This window comes from Monodelphis domestica, chromosome 4 (genome assembly GCF_027887165.1).
Source record: "Monodelphis domestica isolate mMonDom1 chromosome 4, mMonDom1.pri, whole genome shotgun sequence".
Taxonomy (NCBI): Eukaryota; Metazoa; Chordata; class Mammalia; order Didelphimorphia; family Didelphidae; genus Monodelphis; species Monodelphis domestica.
Genome location: NC_077230.1, coordinates 301,085,685 through 301,106,444, shown reverse-complemented (window position 1 = coordinate 301,106,444; position 20,760 = coordinate 301,085,685). Strand labels below are relative to the sequence as shown.

At 40.7% G+C, this 20,760-nt stretch overlaps 1 protein-coding gene across 5 annotated transcripts in view; it reads left to right on the top strand.

The window, feature by feature from the left end:
• Positions 1 to 20,760, top strand: part of SLC7A1 (solute carrier family 7 member 1) — a 70,076-nt gene that overhangs the window by 43,810 nt on the left and 5,506 nt on the right. For all 5 annotated transcript variants that reach the window (XM_056794729.1, XM_056794730.1, XM_056794733.1 and 2 more), the window contains exons 4-11: positions 160 to 322; positions 6,892 to 7,016; positions 10,361 to 10,583; positions 11,737 to 11,876; positions 14,454 to 14,556; positions 16,298 to 16,518; positions 16,975 to 17,141; positions 18,452 to 18,560. In XM_056794729.1, coding sequence (XP_056650707.1) covers positions 160 to 322; positions 6,892 to 7,016; positions 10,361 to 10,583; positions 11,737 to 11,876; positions 14,454 to 14,556; positions 16,298 to 16,518; positions 16,975 to 17,141; positions 18,452 to 18,560 — 1,251 coding nt within the window. The remainder of the gene's footprint in view (positions 1 to 159; positions 323 to 6,891; positions 7,017 to 10,360; positions 10,584 to 11,736; positions 11,877 to 14,453; positions 14,557 to 16,297; positions 16,519 to 16,974; positions 17,142 to 18,451; positions 18,561 to 20,760) is intronic.

The following is a 20,760-nucleotide window of genomic DNA, read 5'->3' as shown; positions in this document are numbered from 1 at the left end:
TTTTTAGTACATACTCCATGCCAGGTACAGTGTTATGTAGGCCCAAATTCAAAGAATGTAACAATGTCTATTCTTATGGAACTTATACAGTGAAGTATTACTTGCTTTGGTGCAAAATTGATCTTTTAAACACCCTATTTTATTTGTGCATTTTCCCAGCGCTTTTAACTTTCGGCGTGAAAGAATCAGCCATGGTTAACAAAGTTTTCACTTGTATCAATGTTCTCGTCCTGGGCTTTGTAATGGTGTCAGGCTTTGTAAAGGGATCCATCAATAACTGGCAGCTAAAAGAGGATATACCTGACAATATCTGTTTGAACAAGTAAGTGGTGACGTTTCAGTAATGTGTGTGCACATGTACAGACAACTCATTTTTCAGATGCAAGTTAAATTTGTGCTCATTTTAATGTATTTAACAACACACTGTTCATGGTATCACACACATTCTCTTTTTTAATCTAATTTTAATGAGTTCTAGCACTGTTCTTTCCCATAATGAAGTAGTCCAAAGGTATTTTTCATAATGGTTGGAATGTATTTCTTGATGTATATTTTTCATTAAAATTGAGTTTAACTTTGTGAATTCACACAGTGGTATTTGGAGAGTTAATTCCCTCTTTAAATTCTAATATTGTGCAGGCTTACCAAGTGACCTCTATTCCCTTTTAAACCTCTGCCATAATTATTTCGATCTTAACTGCAAATTTTCATTTCAGACACATTTTTCTATTTGATAATAAGGTAGTGCCCTGCTCCGTTGGAAGATGCCTTCCAGTTTGAGTTGAGGAAGAGACATTGGGGGCAGGGGTGGGGGAAGAGAAAAGAGAGGGCTTCCTTGATATCTGAAATATCATTTTTCATCCAACTTTTTCCAAAGCAAAATTATAGACTTAGCACTTAGGAGAATGCCTTGCACATAATAATTTTTATTTCTGAATCTTTACCTTCTCTTTGAATTGATACTAAGTATCCAAGGCAGAAGGGAGTGGTAAAGACTAGGCAGTTGGGGGTTAAGTGATTTGTCTGGGACACACAGCTAGGACGTGTCTGAGGTTGGATTTGAACCCAGGACTTAACCTCCCATTTATCTCTAAGCCTGGCTCTCTATCCACTGAGTCACTTAGCTGCTTTTAAGATTCTTAAGAATTATTTGTTGAATGAACAGATGAGTGCCTGAATGTGTGGATGGGGGCTTATTTGTATGAGTGCTTAATTAAAATGAAAGGAATAACTATTCTGAGTAAAGTCAAGATGGCAGTTAAGAGCATCATATACTTGACATGGCTCACATTTCAAATCATATCTTTCTGAGACCTACTTCTACTTCAGAAAAAAGAACAAACCATGATTGATTCCTTGGTGTCATAGTCATGCCAAATATAATGGCGACTCTTCACTCTCCTGTGCATTCATTCAGGATGGAGGCAAGCCAGTTAAAAGCATGTAGAAAACATTTCCACTCGATATCCACAGGACAGAGTGAAATGAGAAGCGTCTTGTGATCACCATTGCCTCTGCTGACTGACTTGTACTTGTCAGGAGACTTTTATTGTTGCTGTTGTTCACTTGTCTTAGCCATGTCTGACTCTTGGTGACCCCATTGGGTTTTCTTGGCAGAGATATGGGAGTGGTTTGCCATTTCCTTTTCCAGCTCATATGATTAATGAGGGAACTGTGGTAAACAGGGTTAAGTGACTTCCCCACGGTCACACAGCTAATTAGTGTTTTGAGCTCAGATTTGAACTCAGGCCTTTCTACTCCAGGCCTGGCACTCATCCATTGTGCCACTAAGCTGTCAGGAAATGACTTGCTCTTTATTTGTTTCCTGTGTCTGTAGGTGTTAAAACTGTAAATGCTGGAGTTAGCTTGGGATCTGTCAGTTTGCAGGACATCATTACGTTTATTGTAATCAGAGTTTAGAATGATTTTTTTTACCATTCAGCACAGCCTTGTTCGCCCTGATTCACCAGCACAGGAAAATGCATTCCAATTAACGTTTCATTTTCATCAGTCATTCTTACACTTAACGTTCCGACACTGATCAATATCAGACTGGCTAATTGGACAAGGGAAGCATGTGTCAAATTTTGGCATTTCTGTGATGTCCATTTCCCTCTGGCTATATTTCTACCAGATGCTCAGATGAAACCACCTTATTAAAGGTAGTTCTAGTGTGTCATAATTTCAAGTTTTACCAACACTATATTATATAATTTTTCTAGCCATAGAGCAAAATCTCCTCCCTCTATTATTCAGTATTGCCCTAAATTATATGACAATCTTGAGTTACCTCAAATCAAATGAGTTACAGAAGCTTTAGAACAGAGTTGGGTGCTGAATGAAGTTTGTGTTTTATTGATGATGTTTTTCTGAAGAATAAAGAATTCCCCTAGAAGACTGCTACAATTGCTATGCAGCTTTACTGTGCGTTTTTCCTACCTTTCCCCAATATATACACTTTTCTCCATTTCTTTTTATATCATACTCCTTTTTTAATAGATTCCTTCCTTCTATTCTCTTCAGCTATCTATCCTTTGTAACAAAAGAGGAAAGGCATTGGGTGGGGGGGGGGTGCAGCTCAGCAAAATTGCTCCAGTGGATTCTAACACCATCTACCAGGTTTCACACCTTTGCTATGATAAGATAGAGATACACTTGCTTATTTCTTCTTGCTATTCTGTGAACATTCCATGTGCCACAGGCCAGGAATGCTATTGCCCTCACTTCTTAGAATTCCTGGATTTTTCAAGACTGGCTCCAGTTGCTATCCTATGAAATAGACTTTTCTGATCATCTCTTCTCTCTCTCCACTTCTCCAACCCTTCCTTTTAAGCTTATTTTCCATAAACTTGGCATTATCTCCTATGTACCATCTATTTGCATCTCTTTCTCAGTAGGAGGCGAGCTCCTTGAGGGCAAGAACTATTTTTGTATTTTTGTATTTTTTGGTAGTGCCTGACTTGTTGATTGAGTGACTGATCCTTTGGCCTACTGTCAATAAAAGGGGTGCCTGGGGCATAGGACTAGCAAGCCTAGAATTATGTAACAGTGCTGCCCCTCCTTCTTTGAATTTGAGATAGAGGGAAGGGTACTACCAACTTCAGTGAGATTTAGAAATAGGTATAAGCATCAGCTGAGGGAACCAAGGGTGGAACAGGTCTCATGCCTTTATCTTTTTTTTTTTAATAAACCCTTACCTTCAGTCTTGGAGTCAATGCTGTGTATTAGCGCCAAGGCAAAAGAGTGGTAAGGGCTAGGCAATGGGGGTTAAGTGACTTGCCCAGGGTCACACAGCTAGGAAGTGGCTGAGGCCAGATTTGAACCTAGGACCTCCCGTCTCTAGGCCTGGTTCTCAATCCACTGAGCTACCCAGCTGCCCCCGCCTTTATCTTTTAGTGGCTTATGAAAGGCAGGGATGTAACAGGCCATTCTTAGGAGAGCTCTTAGTGGTTAAAGAAACCACATCTTACTAAATAAATCATTTTCTCGCTTTCCCTCTGAGAGAATAGAAGAGCCCCCCTAAAGTAGAAACAGAGATGATATTGAATTAGGGTCTGGGGGCTTGTTTTAACAAAACTAAACTAAACTTGATAACTGTATTTCATTATAATTGGTTTCCTCTTGAATCCCATGCATTTTATTCTTGCATTTAAAAACATGATTTTTGAGAAGTCATCCATAGGCTTTACTAGACTCCAGGGCAGACACCAGGACATCCGTGGCAAAGATGTCCAAGTTAAGATAACTTTCCATCCAGAAAATAAACAAGGTATCTTTTTCCTGAGGATGGCACTTTCCCTTCAGACTTGATGGGTTTCTTTCAAATTAAGCCAAATCGAGTGAATTTCTGGATTAAAAAAAAAATAAACACAGACTCCAGGTTATGAACTCTTAAAAGCATTTGATACCATGTTGAGACTAGTCATGAGATGGCTTTTTGTGTTACTTGTTGAGCCAGTCCTATAACTTTATGGTGACAGCCCTTCCTTCGTGGGGAATGTAACAGTAAGCCAGATTTCTCCTAATGTCACAGCATGATTTCCTTGAAGAAACCGAATTGTTGATTGGGAGGAGATTCTTCACTAGTTGGATGATGTTAAGTTCTGGGGTTGACGGTGGGAGGGAGAAGGAGACTTGTGTTTCCTAGAACCTTAATTCACCCTGAAAGCCCTTTCCTGACCAACATATCAAACACATTCTTGAATCTCTTTCTTCCTTTCCTCCTTTCTTTTAGCAGGTCAACCACCTGACCACCCGGAGTGAGGCCTAATGAAATTCCTTTTACTTCAACTTCCAGGCTTGGTGCTAATTTCCTGTGCCCATCCCTTTCCCATGCTTTGATCTTCCTCAAAATGACAGATTATCTTGCAGGAGTTCTTAACTTTGTTTTCAAAACTTTTTTTTTGATAACTATTTCAATATGACTGCTTTCCTTTGTCATCCTATGTATTTTATTTTGTGCATTTAAATAATATTCTGAAAAGTTTTACCAGGCCTATGATGTATTTTCTGACACAAAAGCTTAAGGAGCCTTACATTTTCAAGATGGCAGCATTGTGGAACTTGAAGCACCTTTGTCCTTGAATATTTCTTTTCTTCTTCTTTATTTAATATTCTTAGGCTTCTTGTTCTTTTTCACTGAAGATAAAAGTCTGAGAACCCTGCTTGTTTTTTTTTCTGCCTGGAGAACATTCATACCAAACCCATCAAAAGCAATCTTGGTTTATTTAAATCAAAATTACTCCCACCTCCATTGTTGGCTCACTTAGTGGAAGAAAAGAAGGGTGGCATTACTGAGCATTTTTGTAGCTCTTGTTGTCCCCAGCCTGACTTGGAAGTCATGGGAACATTGGAGCACAAAGATCCTTGTTAATAGAGTTTCCTATAGTCTTATCATTTCTGTATACATATAGGAAGTTGAAAGTCTCCTTTAGGGAGACTTCACAGAAATGCCTCTTGACTTTCTAAGTCTCCTCTTCCTTTTGTCTTCCCATGCTCTCACTCCTGAGCTATTATCCCAGGCAAAATCCTGTGTTTGATTTTTTAAAAAATTGTTTAGCCATCTTGTCTTTGTCTTTATCTTAAGTTATTTTGTAATGGAATCCAGCACTCCGGGGTGTGCATTCCTCATCCTTTTGTGCACAGGGAGGGTGTGTCGGGATAGTTGAGGCCTGGCCTGTAGGTCTCAGGAAGTGTGTCTATGTTGGCTGAGGCTCTCACCACCCCCTGCTGGGTGGTCTTGCTTACATATTCTCTGGTTCTGCGGATCCCATGGTACTCACGCTTCCTTAGCCTCCAGATTCAATCTATTGCCAGATTTGATCATAATCTCTAGTTTCCTTTCTCTCAATTTCAATCAATTCATTTTTTGGCAGAGTCCAGTTGTGGGGTTACCCATTTATTTCAGTCCTAATCCTGGGTAAGGTCAACTTTTAATGCATGATCTCCTCTATAGCCATCACATAGGCACATCTCAGTGCCCCCAATTTGTTTGACAACAGGTATATTCATAAAAGTTTGAATGGAATAGAACTGTAGAAAAATGCTCAAATTTGTAAAATTTGACCCAAACTCTAGGACCGTAAAGGCTATTTGAAAGACTATTCCTTTGTGAATGTGGGTATCTAAAAAAAGAATCCAAAGGGCAGTTGGGCACCACTAGTAAAGCCTCCTAATCCAGAAGAATCCTTTAAAGCCAATTTATTAGTCCCACCAAAAACAAGGCTTATAAAATTGTCTGGATGTGGCTTTTAATATGTTCATAGTATTGTGTTATATGATTAAATGGCCCTTTTTCTTATGTAGTTAACTGCCCTCAAAGATAATTAATTCTCTTGGGATCAGACACTATTTGAGATTAACTTCCATTTACACTGTAGATAGTTTGTATGTACCTAATATACCTAATGTATACATACTATGGCCCTCATTATAAGGTGAACTCCTAGAGGGCAAAAATGATGTTTTTGCCTTTCTTTTTATTCTCAGCACTTAGTCCAGTGCCTGGCACATAGAAGGCACTTAAATCTTAGTTGACTTATTGACCAGCTGAAAAGGAGATACAATGACTGTGTGGAAACTGGTCCCCAAGATACTTGACCTGCGTCTACTGAGACTATAATGTGGAACCAGATTAGGTGTTTATTTGAACCATTGTGAAGCAAGATCAAAAGACCCTTCCCTTCCTCCCCACCCCAAAGCAAAATTAGTCTGTTTCTGGATGGTGAAAGGAGTAAAATACTGGTGGAGTGGAAGCCCCAAGTCTTCTAAAGACTATCCCAGTGCAAGCTGGGAAGAGAAGCAGGTGGAGAGTTACTGGCCACTGACCATACCTCAGGCAAACCAGAGAGGTCAGGTCCAACGGGGGGGATTATAGAATAGTGTCTCTTGCATCCTGGAGTCTTCCTCCAGACAAGACAATAGAAGAAAAGAAAATGAAGTCCAGACTGAATTGGACATCCATTTTCAATCTGGAAGTTATTTCAGGCAAAACACACGTGGCTAGACTTATGCTTCACTTGGCTTATTACTTAGACAGAAAACACTTTGTGAATGTCCTTAAAGGAGATCTTGGGGTCTGGCTGGAGTTAGGCTGACTAGTGTGCTCCTAGGCAACGGCACGAGAAGCAAGCTGAGGAGAATAGGGGAGCTGTGGGGATGGAAGCGTGTGCCCTGAGGTCTTCCCTCTTTCCTTTGTGCTGTGACTTTATTGCAGAGCCTCTGCTTTCTCTCTCCCACTTCAGACACTTACTGCCCCTTTGAAACAGTCTACATTACTCTTTAACTCTTGGCAGTTGAGTTTGATATAATTATTCTGGGGTATTGCTTTTATAGTAGCTGAAACATACAGATGGAAACTTGAGTAATATTTGTCTTTTTTTATCCCCTCAGTGAATCATTTAGTAACAGCACCATTGGTGCTGGTGGGTTTATGCCCTTTGGATTCAGTGGTGTCCTATCGGGGGCAGCCACTTGCTTTTATGCCTTTGTGGGATTTGACTGCATTGCAACCACAGGTAAGCAGATGGGCTTGGGGGTTGTGGCAGTGGGCTGTTTTGGGGACCAATGGTTACTATGATCTGGTTGGTCATTTCTAGGCTAATTTTATACTTGAATCATAATTAATAATCTCATTTAATATATTTAAAACTATTCTCTTACACTTAAATAAATTTTAAAAGTTGTAGTTTGTTGTTTGTTTCTTTCCTGGATCCTTAGACCAGATCGCAAAAGAAAAACTTTATCCTTAGTGGAACTAAAGTCAGTTCTGTAGTCTGATTGTGACTCCTGATACCTGTGAGCATCAAGCCCTTAGATATGATTCACTAGAAGTATAACCAGTTTCATATGCTTTCTTCCACAAAAACTTATAGCACTCTTCCTTTTCTGTCCTGATTTGCTGCTTACTCACTGCAAATGTGGAAGCTACAACATGCTATTAAAGACTTTGTATTTCTTCTTACTATTTGTCTTTGGGTTCCTAAAATTCCAGGGAAAATGTATTATTGGTAGTAAAGACCTCAGCTGAGATATTTTTCTTAATATTTTCATTCTCAAGTAACAAGATTTAAACTCATGAAATATAAACTCAGTTATTAACAAATTCAACGAACACGAAAGGTTCGCTAGTCATCATTCAATAGCCTGGATTGGATTGCTCCCAAATCATCAACAGACATTGAGTGCCTACCCTCATAAAGGGCATTGTGGGGTTATAAAAGGTAGGTGCTTGAAATGAAAAGAAATGTGGAGCCAATTCCTCGCAGGAGATCATAGAACTGCAAAGCCAGCATTGTAGACAGGAAGTACCAGAGTAGTTGGGGCAGCTAATTAGTACCTTGGATAGAGTGCTGGGCCTGGAGTCAAGAAGAAAAGAGTTCAAATCTAGCCTCAGACACTTACTAGAAATGTGACTCTCGGTAAGTCATTTCACCCTATTTGCCTCAGTTCCCCCATTTGTAAAATGAGATGGAAAAGGAAATGGCAAAGAAAAAAACCCAAATGGGGTCCCAAAGAATCGGGCATGACAGGATGGCGAAAACCAAAAGAGAGATAGGTATGATCTTCATGAAAAATATGGGGTAAAGAAAGGAAATAAGAATTTATTAGGCATCTACTATGTGCCAAGTAGGGTACTTTACAAAGGATGTGGGTGCTATTGTTTCCCTCATTTTAGTTATAGAACCTAAGGTAGATGGCTGCCATATGGTTTGCCCAGAGGTCCAATCCAGCATACTATCCATGTGCCACCTAGTTGCTTCTGGTAGGATTTATGAAAGGTAAGAGGGTTTAGGAGGGAAGCAGGGTTGCTCAGTGGATGGAGAGCCAGGCCTGGAGATGAGTGGATCTGGGTTGAAATCTAGATTCAGATACTTCGTAGCAAGACCCAATTGCCTAGCCCTTACTGCTCTTCTGCCTTGGCACTGATACTTGGTATCAATTCTAAGACAGAAGGTAAGGGTTTTGAAAAAGAAAAAGGAAAGAAATCCATTGAAGGAAAGAATGAGGTTTAATCAGAGAGGCTTTGAGGACATCCAGCTGGAGAGTTCCAGGGAGCAGTTGAAGTCTGTGTTCCTAAAGGTCACAAGGAAGGCCAGAATTCAAGTTGTATTTTGGAATCAGTGTATAGAGTTGTTTGTTGAAGCCATGCAGGCTGCTTGGAAGAGATTATACCTTGAAAGAAAGGAGCCAAGAATGCTTTAGTGGGAGGGAGAAGGAAGTGCAATCTTACTCGAGCACAGAGGAAATGGAGAGAAGAGGCAGATGAGGAGGATGTGGCCAAGAGAGGATCACAGAGGCAGAGCTGCAGAGCAGTGATCCATCGTGTAGTGTAGCCCCATCATTTTTGTAGACGATGAACCTGGGACTTTGAGAGATGGCGTAGCTTTCCTAGGTCCTGTGGACTTAGCAGCACCGCACTTGGGTCCCCTCACTCATGTTCTGGGTGCCCTTTGGACTCTGAAGTCCATGGATGCATGTCAGGGAAGGATAACTGCTTAGATGTCCTTTGGATTTGGCAAATGGGGAAATTCAAAGATAACCTTAGAAAGAGCAGTTTCAGATGACAAAGTAGAAACCAGTTTACAAGGTATAAAAAGATAATGATTTTAATGGAAAAGAAGGGAAAGGGTGGTGTCATATATCATCTGTTTAATAGGTTGTTGTTTAGTTGTTTTCAGGTGTGTCCAATGTTTTATGCTTTGGGGGTTTTCTTGGCAAAGATACTGAAGTGGTTTGTCATTTCCTTTTCCGACTCATTTAACTGATGAGGAAACAGACAAACAGGGTTGTCTTGCCTGGGGTCACACAGTATGTGTCTGAGGCTGGATTTGAACTCAGGTCTTCCTGCCTTCAGCCCCAGCTATTGTGCCACCTAATTACCTGTTTGTCTTTTCCCCTCTTTAAAAAAAAATCCTTACTTTCTGAGTAGCAACTCTGAGACAGAAGGGCATGGGCTGGGCAAATGGATTATGTGACTTGTCCCAGAGTCACAGCTTAGAAGACTCTGAGGCCAGATTTGAGTACAGGCCCTCCCAGCTCTAGGCTGGCCTCTTTCCACTGTCTTACTAGCAGCCCCTCCTGTGCCTTATTCATATCTGAAGCCTGATTAATAGGAAGCCATACATAGCCAGGAAGATGGAGGTTCAGGCCCTGCCCTTGACCCCTACAGATCCTGGCCAGATCATCTGTTTTGTCACACCACAATCCAGTAGTATTTGACTATAAATTAATTGCTGAGCAGTTGTAAATCTGTGTCAGTGAAGGGAGTTTCCCAGACCGGTGAAGTCACAGGAAGAGCCAAAAAGATGTAACATGTTTTTAGTACCCATCATTCCTTTGACAGACTTGTCCTCCTGTATTCATTGCATTTGAATGGACATAGGGAAGTGGGGTGCATGCTGAGCCTGGGGTTAGAAAGCAAGGTCTCAGCCTCGCTGCCGACATGGGCTTGGGCACTCGTACTGTAGAAGGGATGGTTGATTCGGATTCAGAGAGTGGATTTCCAGTCTTGCAATCTGGGGAATGTGGGAAAGTCGGCTAACCTTTGTTGATGTTAGTTTCCTACCCTATAAAATGAAGGGGCTGGATTACAAGGTTCCCTCGGGCTCTAAATCTGTGATCATTGTCAATAACCCTTTCTGAGCCTCAGTTTACCCCCTTAAAAGTTTGGAGACTACCAATAAAATTTGGATGATGCCCTCTTAACTGGATTATGAGGAATATACTTTGTGAACTTTTAGAAATAGCCTGCAAATGTGTGAGTTATTATTTGATCCATCTTTGATTAATACATTTGAAGGTCAAAGTATTAAAAGTGATCTTTATTTTTTGGCAAATTTCTTTCTTTTAAAAAAAATAGGTGAAGAAGTAAAAAATCCCCAGAAAGCTATCCCTGTGGGAATTGTTGCATCCCTCTTGATCTGCTTTGTGGCCTACTTTGGGGTATCTGCTGCTCTTACACTCATGACGCCTTACTTCTGCCTGGATGTAAATAGTCCATTGCCTGATGCATTTAAGCATGTAGGCTGGGAAGGGGCAAAGTATGCTGTATCTGTCGGCTCCCTCTGTGCTCTTTCTACCAGGTGAGATCTGATTTAGTTAAAAATGTTTAAAAAATCAAAACAAATATAAGGGCATCTGAGGGCTCAGCCAGTCCTGGATATAGGTGATCCTACACTCAAATCTGGCCTCAGACACTTCCCAGCTGTGTGACCCTGGGCACATCACTCAGCCCCCATTACCTAGCCCTTACTGCTCTTCTGCTCTGGAACCAATACATCGGATTCTAGGACAGAAGGTAAGGGTTGTAACACACACACACACACACTCTCACACACACACACTCTCTCTCTCTCTCTCACACACACATACACATACATACATGTGCATGCATGCACACACATATACCCACACATAAAAGCCCTTCAGTGAAAATTGCATTTAAATTGAATGCTAGTTAATGTCACAGAATTCCAGCGATCAAAAGTGAGTGTTGTTTGACTGTTCTTGAAGGTCGTATCAAGCAGAAGGCAAGGCCTCTCAAAATATTAGGAAACAAGAATATCAGACTGGTCCAACCTAGCTGAGTTTGGAGACATCCATCAGCAAGTTGACTTCATAGTGCTAAATGCCTTGACCATAACTCTTAAAGACCATTTTTGAGAAGTGCTGCAATATGCCTCAGAAAAGCACTATTCACAGTGATGAAATAATGAATGTGAAATATTGGAGTACTGATCTAATTTGTTGACTTCTCTCTTTGACTTATATTCAATAAAAAAATAGAATGTCTAATGACTGGGAGGTGGGGGTTAAGAGATGGTGGCAGGTCCAAAGGAGTACTTAAGGGATAATTTATATCTCTAAATGCTTATATCCATAAAATAGGGAAATAGCAGATCAATGAATTGGCATGCAACTAAAACAACTAGAAAAAGAACAAATTAAAAATTCCCAATTAAACAGCCAGTTAGAAATCCAGAAAAGCAAAGGAGACATTAATAACATTGAAAGAAAGAAAACCATTGAACTGACAAATAGGATAAAGAGCTGGTTTTATGGGGAACCCCTCCCCAAATATATAAGTTCATTTAATCAGCGATAGTAGGAGGGAAATAGATCAATTTTCAGGCCATGTTCTTTGTCTTTGCTTATATTACTGGTTTTTTTTATTTTGATGAACTCTCTGTAATTATAGTCTAATGAATTTTGCATCCTCCTTCCCCCAATATCTAGTCTTCTAGGTTCTATGTTTCCAATGCCTCGAGTCATTTATGCAATGGCTGAAGATGGACTCCTGTTTAAATTTTTAGCCAAAGTCAGTGAAAGGACCAAAACTCCAATGATAGCAACAATAACTTCTGGTGCCATTGCTGGTAAGAATTAGAACAAGATCTTCAAGGGAACAGATACCAATGACATGGTTATTTTCAAAAGAAACATCTTGTACTTCATGGTCATGCAGAAATGCTCTAATGGTTGAAACTGAGTCCACAGAAATGAGATGTTCTTTTGTGAGATTCATCAGTGCTGGCTTATTTCATTATTTAATTAGGAAAACCCGAATCACATTTACTTTCTCTAAAACCATTCATCTCTATCCTTAGTCAGTGATTCCATGTTGAACTTCTGGCCAGGTGACTTCCTCTTTAATTGTGAAAGCCAGACATTTGGTTTATGCATATTATAGACTATGAACTCACTGAAGAAAAAGATATTTCCCTTTTGGAATTGTTGTTTTGTAATAGGTGCCAAGTGTATCCCTGGGGAAGTGGATAGTAAGAGGTCATTTCTGTTTAAGGAAGTATCACTATTGAAATTGTCTTGGCTCAGAGCATGTAAGGTAATTGCAGACCCCATCAAGAAGAATCTAAGTCAAAACAGGAAGGAAACTTGACAGATCCAAGAGAATGGGAAATCTGGAATTTTGACTTCAGGTTCTTCTAACTAGTCTCAATCACATCAGTTTTCTGCAGAATTTTAAAATGGTAATGCCCGCAAATTGTAGTGATTAGTTGAGTCCTTACTAATGGGCTACATAAAACCCTGAACTGAATGAGTTATTTACTAAATATTATCAGTACTGGTATGTCTGCTGGTTTTGCAGCATTTAAAGTTTTTAATCAAAGAAAACTTGTTTATGATGCAATTAACAACTTGATCTTATTCTTTGTAATTCCTTTGTTAATGGGCAGGCCTGGATCTTTGGGAATATATTAAAAATATGAATGAGGTAGATAGAACGATTAAGGGACCTACCAGTTAACTTACATAATTGATAAGAAATGGAGGAGACATTGCTATTTTGCTTAATTTGGAGAGTATGTAATTTAATTATATGTACTATTTTTTGGATCAGGTTTAATTTACTTATTGTGGAAAGGGAAAAGTTTTATTGGGAGGTTGTAAAACATGCCAGTCACTAAAACAATGATGTCATCCCGATTTTTCTGGTCAGTATTTGTTGATCTGATAGTTCCTGGAGTAGGAATTTGTAGTGCATTTAATTTGGTGGGAATTTTAACATTATAGAAGGCCATTTGTAGTTCTTTTGTTCCTACTGATACTAAGCTCTACTATGTAAATTACAGAGATGCTAACTCTAAATCCTATTCGTGTCTCTGTCATATAATCTATTTCACCAGGCCTCAGTTTCCTTCTCTGTAAAATGAATATATTGAACTGAGAGATTACCAAGGTGTTTTCTGATCTACAATTGACTATTTTTGGCCAGTAGATCAAGAAAACTTGTTGAAAAGGGTTTAGTTTTATGTTTTAACTTGGTGATTTGTAGTTGCTTTAAATTTATAACTATAATGCCCATTTAAAAATATGCGTACTATTTAAAATATATGTGTGTGCATAATTAAAAATGTAAATACATATGCACAAAATATTTCAAATAACTGCATGCCTATTCTTTCAAAATAAAATTAAGAAAGTTTATAGCCTTAATTAGAAATTTGGTTTTTCATTTGAACACCTATATTCTCAATATTTTGTCAGTGTTGTTGTTAATGAAGGCATTAACCACAAGTCTCCAAAGAATTGAAAATGTATGTACACTTATACACAGGATGGGTATGACCAGGCTGCAACATCTGAGCAATGCAGGACTTCAGAAGATGTCAGGGGGTGACTGCCCAGGGGTTCCACTAGTATCCTCAAGATGCCGAGGGAAATGGAGGTTCGGTATAACCCCTGCAGGGAACCAAGAGCACAGTGAACACTGGAGGACATAGACAAGAGATGCACAAGATGGATAGGCATAGACAGGGTTTGATCTAAATTATCAGGAATATTCAAATTGATAAGCTAGACCTATTGAGTATTCTCCTAAGCTAAGCCCTCCTAAAGATCTGAGAACTTCTTCTAGAAATACGCATAGGATATGATTTGGGACTTTCGTCCCAAAAGTTTTAGGGAACTGTGTACTTACACTCAGTAAATCTGTGCTCTCATTAGTGATCCATTCCTACAATTTGCAGTTCATGTCCTTGGCTTCTTTTTTTTTTACCAGAAGGAGCAGGGTCCACTCGGCATTCTGGGGGACCTTCTTCCATTTCCTGATAGCTTAAGGATGTCTACCTTAGTGGAGCACATAGACTGTTCATCAACTATCGTTTGCAGTTGAAGAACTAGAAAGGATATCACTGAAGAAACTGATGGTGGTACTATATAACTTTAGGCTTTCCTTAGGTAAAAATCATGCCCAGTGATTATCCTGCACCATGGGTTGCCTTTTAGTCTGGCAGTTTGTAAATAGGGCTTCTAGTCTCTCTGGTCATTATTTATTTTTCTAAAAACAGCTCACAGAGGGAGGAAGCATGTTCTGTCCCATTTGAGTTCTTTGTCATTAAATTTTATGGTGGTGGTATGTGAAGCCTGGCGGGGTAGATCTAACAATCCGTATTCCTGACTTCATCAGATGCTGGTTTCTACTTCCCTTCTAGCTGTGATGGCCTTTCTTTTTGACCTGAAAGACTTGGTTGACTTAATGTCCATTGGAACCCTCCTGGCATATTCTTTGGTGGCAGCTTGCGTGTTGGTCTTACGGTATGGATTTTCTCTTTTTGCTTTTTTTTATGCACTGATTACTGTCACCCATGGAACAAATGAAGACAGCCTGAGCCCAAGCTTTTCAGGAAGAGTAAGTATCCTAGTTGTGTGGCAAGAATGATGGAGAGTTGGCCGTGGTCTCCACCGGCATTCTCTTCATGTCAAGGAAAAGTGAAGAACTTTGGGTAAAATGTTATGGCAAGCTTAGAGGATAAAGGGGCACAGAGTGGGCACACATGTTTGACTTGTGATCCACGTCACTGGGGTGAAGTTCACATTAGTGAGAAAATAGATTCACCTGAGCATTCTGTAATGACTCTTATTAGGACCATGGTGTTAGATTGTCCCCTTTGAAAAGAAAAGCTTTAGCAGGAAAGTCTCTTAATGAGATTTACCTGAAAATATAAAAGAACCTGTGTTGCTTACCTTCATTACCATGTTTTCCCCATACTTTGAAGCATGGTGAGAGTGTGGCAGAAGCAGGCAGGACAGAGAGGAGATGGGATTTCTAGCATAGCATAGGGCAGTGGGATCCTGGATCATGGTTCTTAAGGCCTAGCTAATGTGTATGTATAGACAGAGAGAGAGAGAGAGGGAGAGACACTTTGTCCTGAAACCTTTGAGTTCCATGTAATCAAATTTATCTGTCCTTTAAATTTGTATTTCTATTTTGTAATTTAGTAATTGACTTTGATCCTTGCTTTGTTAGAAATGCATTTCCTACATTTCCTATCCATAGCTGTGTATGATCTACTTCTCTTCTTTTTTTTTTAAACCCTTACCTTCCATCTTCGAATTCATACTAAATATCAGTTCCAAGGCAAAAGAGCAGTAAGGGCTAGGTAATGGGGGTTAAGTGACTTGTTCAGGTCACACAGCCAGGAAATGTCTGAGGTCAGATTTAAATCCAGGACCTCTGGTCTTGAGGCCTAGTTCTCAATCCATTGTGCCACCTAGTTGCCTCCTTCTTCTTTTTTTGATCTGTTTCTCTTAAATTTTTTTGTAGTATACTAATTTTTATAGTATAGAATAGAAGATATAATATCTTCATTATTAAGGTAGAAAATACTGTATAAAGTATTGATGTGTTGCAGTCATTTTTCAGTTGGGTCTGACTGTTACCCCATTTGCAGTTTTCTTGGCAGAGATACTGGAGTAGTTTGCCGTTTCGTTCTCCAGCTCATTTGACAGATGAGGAAACTGAGGCAAATAGGGTAAAGTGACTTGCCCAGGGTCATACAGCTAGTGAATATCTGAGGCCAGATATGAACTCAGGAAGATGAGTCTCCCTGACTCTAGGCCTGGTACTTTATCCGCTGAATCCCCTAGTTGCTAGATAGATACATAGAGAGAAAATAATAGTGTAAGGCATTAGTCTAAGCCTAATTTGTATCTCAGATTTATGTATTTTATATATTCATGTAGATGAAGAAACTGAGGCTGAGGAGAGGTTAAGTGACTGCTCCAGAGTCACAATAAGAGTTGAGGCCAGATTTGAACTCATTTTCCTGACTTCATATGTATCTATATTCTGTCCAGTGCATCTTCTCACAGCTTGGTTTCAGTAGCTAGGAGGGTAATATTGTGGCATTTTAGGAGTTGAAGAGTTAAAACCAATGTTCCCCCTTGATCTAATGACAGAAAGTCAGTGTTATGTGCTTTCCCAGCTGATTGGTTACTTCCAAAGAGGGGGAAATAGTGGTAATAATGAGGTGTTAACAGTGTTATTCTTTTGTAGGTACCAACCAGAGCAGCCTAACTTGGTATACCAGATGGCCAGAACAACAGACGAGCAGCTTGATCTTGTGGATCAAAATGAAATAGTGAGCACCAGTGATTCTCAAACAGGCTTTTTGCCAGAAATGGAGAAATGTTCTCTAAGAGCCATATTATGTCCGAAGAACAAAGAACCTTCCAAACTCTCAGGGTTTATTGTGAATGTCTCAACCAGCCTCATAGGTAATCTCTTTACATAAGGCATCATGGTTGTTAAATTGGAGTAGATCACGATAACCTGTTTCTCCAGGCTTTCAGTGAGCCTCTCCTCGGGGGTGGGGAGGTGGGGGGGTAGTGTGGGATTTTCTAGAAATTCAGGCTGAGGGAGGTGAAATATCTTATCCGTGTGTCCACACAACTACCAAGTATCAGGCTGGACACTTGAACTGAAGTTTTCTGACCCTGAGTCTGTAATCCCCACAATGGCACCATCTGAGGGGCAATGAGAAGGCACCTTACTGCTTGCCGAAGGGGATAATGATTTTGGAGCAAGATTTAATAGTTATATTAAGAAAACAAAATGGACAAAAGTATGCCTTAACTATTGGAAATAAGAGGGGAGGGGTAGGAATGTCTGATGTTAGTCTTTGAGAGCTGAACTGATGGTTAAGTGCCTGCCTCCTATTTTGTTCTCTTCAGGGATTCATATTATCATCTTCTGCATTGTCACTGTCCTTGCTAAAAAGGAACTTGAACAGGGCACCCCTTGGGTGATCGCTGTCCTCTTAGGGTCAGTCTTCCTCTGCTTTGTCATCACCATCCTGATTTGGAGACAGCCTGAGAGCAAGACCAAACTCTCATTTAAGGTAAGCAACCCCTTTGCACATGTGCTCTGAGAACAACTATTTGGATCATTAGTCCCTATGGGGATCTACCATTCTGATAAAGACCATAATGTAGTCTGCCCTCTGCTCTGTGTCCTCTCCTAGGAGTAAAGCACTTTCAACTCTGGTGGCCCCTGCTAGCCAATTTCAGGGTGAACGACAGTTTTATTTGAGGTTGGGAACTGAGTGTGTGCAGACTAGCCCACGTGGACAGCACACCCACTGGCTGACCCTAGTTCATCTTTCTGTTCTGCATCCCAGCCGGCCAGCCCTCTGGGCCATCTCACCATCTACCTGTTTCTCTGTGTATCTCTTCTTCTTTTCTGTCTTCAGCCTATTATTCTGACTGTAAAACTGCCCTCTCTGGTCATCTCTCTCCTGCGTCTGTTGCCCTATATTAGAATTGAAGTTCTATGAAGGCAAGGACTTTTTCTTTTAAAAAAATATGTATCCCCAACACTTAGCACAGTATGTGGAATATAGCAAGCATGTAATAGAAGGTAATTATATAAAGTTCTGCTTTTGCCTTCATTCATTACTGTATGAGCTTGTTTGGTGCCACAAGCCTTAGTTAGACCTGCCTTGCTAAGAGATAGGAGATAGTTCCTCATGTCTTTGGGAGTAGGGCAGTGGATATATGTGGATCCTCTATGAGAAGATATCATTGATATCAGGTTATATTCTCTGGTCCTTGTTCTGCCCTTTGGAGTTCAGGTGGAACCTTTGAGCCCTTTTTCATATAAAAGCCTTTTAGATACTCAAAAATAGCCATCATTTCTGCTTCCTCACCCTAACCTCCATCTCAGCCTTCTCTTCTTCAAGCTAAGAATCTGCAGTTGCTCATATGATGGAATCTTGAGGCTCTTTACTCTGTTTTGAATGGTTGCCTTATCAGGGTCCTTCGTTAAACTCGAGTTGAAATGTCCTGTAGATCTGGTCTGACCTGGGAAGAATAGTGTGGGACAGTAGCTTTTTCAGGCTGTTATTACATGTCTCAGTTTTCGGGGATGATGCTAGAGGTGGGCACCTTTTGTCAGTGGAATGATGGCTAGCCCCTTTCTTTCAGCAACAGTGTGGCAAGTGTGGGAATTAGGGCTCAGAGTTAGCGTGAAGGCAGAGGGCCAAATTGTCAGCTGTGGCATCATCCACCCTATTGAAAATCTACCCCCGTAGAAGAATAGGAGAGTTTTCCTTCTCACAGTTCTTTTGAAGGTAGCTCCCTTGGGAATGTGTTGGCCCTGCAGAAGTGTTCATCAGAGTCCATATTTTAACCCAATCTTGTTTCTCTGCAGGTGCCCTTCTTGCCATTACTTCCGATTCTGAGTATTTTTGTGAATGTCTATCTTATGATGCAGCTGGATGGTGGTACCTGGGTCCGCTTTGCGGTATGGATGCTAATAGGTAGGTGGAAGGCCTAGGACGCCTCTTTGCTAGCTGACCTTGGAGATAGGCTTCCTTTTATTGTGTTAAACATTTTTATTTCCCTGCTCCCTCTTTCAGGCAGCACAGTCTCTTGAATACTCTGCTTCACTGTCCCAAGACCAGACCTCTTAATGTTTTATTGCTATTTCTATCTTCTGCTATATTTAGCTAAAAACTTGACTTTCCACTTCCCATATTTCACAATAAAATTTAAAAAAGATTCATTCATCAATTTCCTCTAAAGAAAAAGAATTTCTAGTGGATTTTTCTTACCTTGCATTTTAATAACCCAGGCCACTTATCTTAGTTGCTAATGAGGCCAAGGTTATGAGCCTGAACTACATTACAAATTGGTGTTTCACTTAGAAAAGAAACATTTCTATGGAACTGTACCCAGAACCAGCTTATTTGACAAATGTGGGTTGTGTGCCACAAAGAGAACTTATGAGAAACTTGATAATGTGTTACCAACCCCGTCATCAGTCCTAGAATGGGGTGGGGGAAGCTGAGTGCCAGGTCCTTCCTGTTGGGAGTAAACATGATCACCTCCTGTGAGGTGCTAGAAAGTGGTGCTGATGTTGGTCTACACTGGGCCTGGTTCTACTGGGGTATCCCCCTTCCCTGCCCTGCCATGGGTGAAGTCACAGCTTGGCTATTCAGCCATTTGCTTGAGTAGCTGCTGGCAGTCAGCGACACTGATACAAAGAAGCACCATTACTGTAATGAGATTTAGTAATCTAGGCCTCGTCCCCCACGACACACACTAAGGCTTGAACTTCCTCCTACAAACTACCCTCTCCAGTCACCTCTCTTCTGTAGGGGTTGTCCTATTAGAAGTTCTGTAAAGGCAAGACCTTTCTCATTTAAAGAAAACGTCTCCCCCCGCCCAGCACTTAATACAGGGTCTGGCAGATAGCAAGCATGTAATAGAAGGTAATTATAGAAAGTAGTGTTTTCTCCTTCATTTGTTAATGTTCTTCAGCTTGTTTGGTGCCATGGACTCTTAAATCTGTTAGATGTCTTCCTAGGAGGCCAGAGATGGTTTCTGAGGTCTTTAGGAGTGGGTAATTTTAGTTAATACAATTTAACAATCAAGTTCTTTCTTACCATTTATTCTGTTCTCTGTGCTTGTGGCACAAGGCAAATGTCTTGATCATCTCTCCCTTAGCCTAGACTGTGAACCCTAGAGGAGAACTTGTCTCCAGCTTGGTTTTAGCAAGGGGCATTGGCCTGCTGTCTGTTTTCAGTCTGGCCTAGCAGTCACCGAGTCAGGAGAGCCATTCAGTATTTTTCTCATAAATTGGAATAGCTGCCAATTCCCCAAGAGAATGAAGGAGGCAAGTCCTGCCTCTGAAACATTGTTTTCATGACCCTTGGAAAGTCATTTCACTTCACAGTGTCCTAGGCAACTCTTCAGGTTTCAGAGTTTTGATTTGCAAGGGTAGAGGGAGTTTTTACACCAGAAGTTCATCATGTGAAATCATCAAATCCACACCTTGCCCCTCCATTTACCGCCTCTCCAAAAAGGTGCTTAGATAAAGTCCTTTTGGAGTCTGGAGCAAAATTGTGATTTAAAATGCTTGGGGTCCCCCAGCCCCATAAGCAAAAGCACTGGCTTCTATCTGCCACAAAGTTTGTTCCCAGGCACACGCATTTCTTATAAGGGGCTCTGTGATCCTCCTCCAGCTGTCCTCAACACGTCTCTAGCCCCTCCGAAGTCAAGCAGCTACCATGGTGGCAGTGTAGGAAGAATTGCATCAGGTCCGATGAGCTATTGTGACTGACCCGTCCAGTAAAGTGTGCCCGGGAGGACAGGGGCAGCTTTGCCTTGTCTGGCTCTCCAGCATTAACCATGCCAAACACAGGAGGCCCATAAGAAATACTTGATAAATTGCATCCAAGAGTCCTTGTGGTCGTCACAGTGTCTCATGTAGCGTAAGGTTTCGTCCGTGTGACTGGCTAATCCTGGGGGCTCACCTCTTAGTCCTGTGATGCGCCCAATGCTTGGAATCGGATATAAACCAAAGAAGCCTACGTTGTCCTCGTGTCTGTCAGTGTCCCTGTTTGAACACTGATCTTTCCTCGTTTGTTTCATGGGTGCCTTTGTTTTCACATCAGATTCCTTTCTCTCCCCTTCATTACCCTTAGCTTTCCCTTGTACCCAAGATTAAAAATGAAA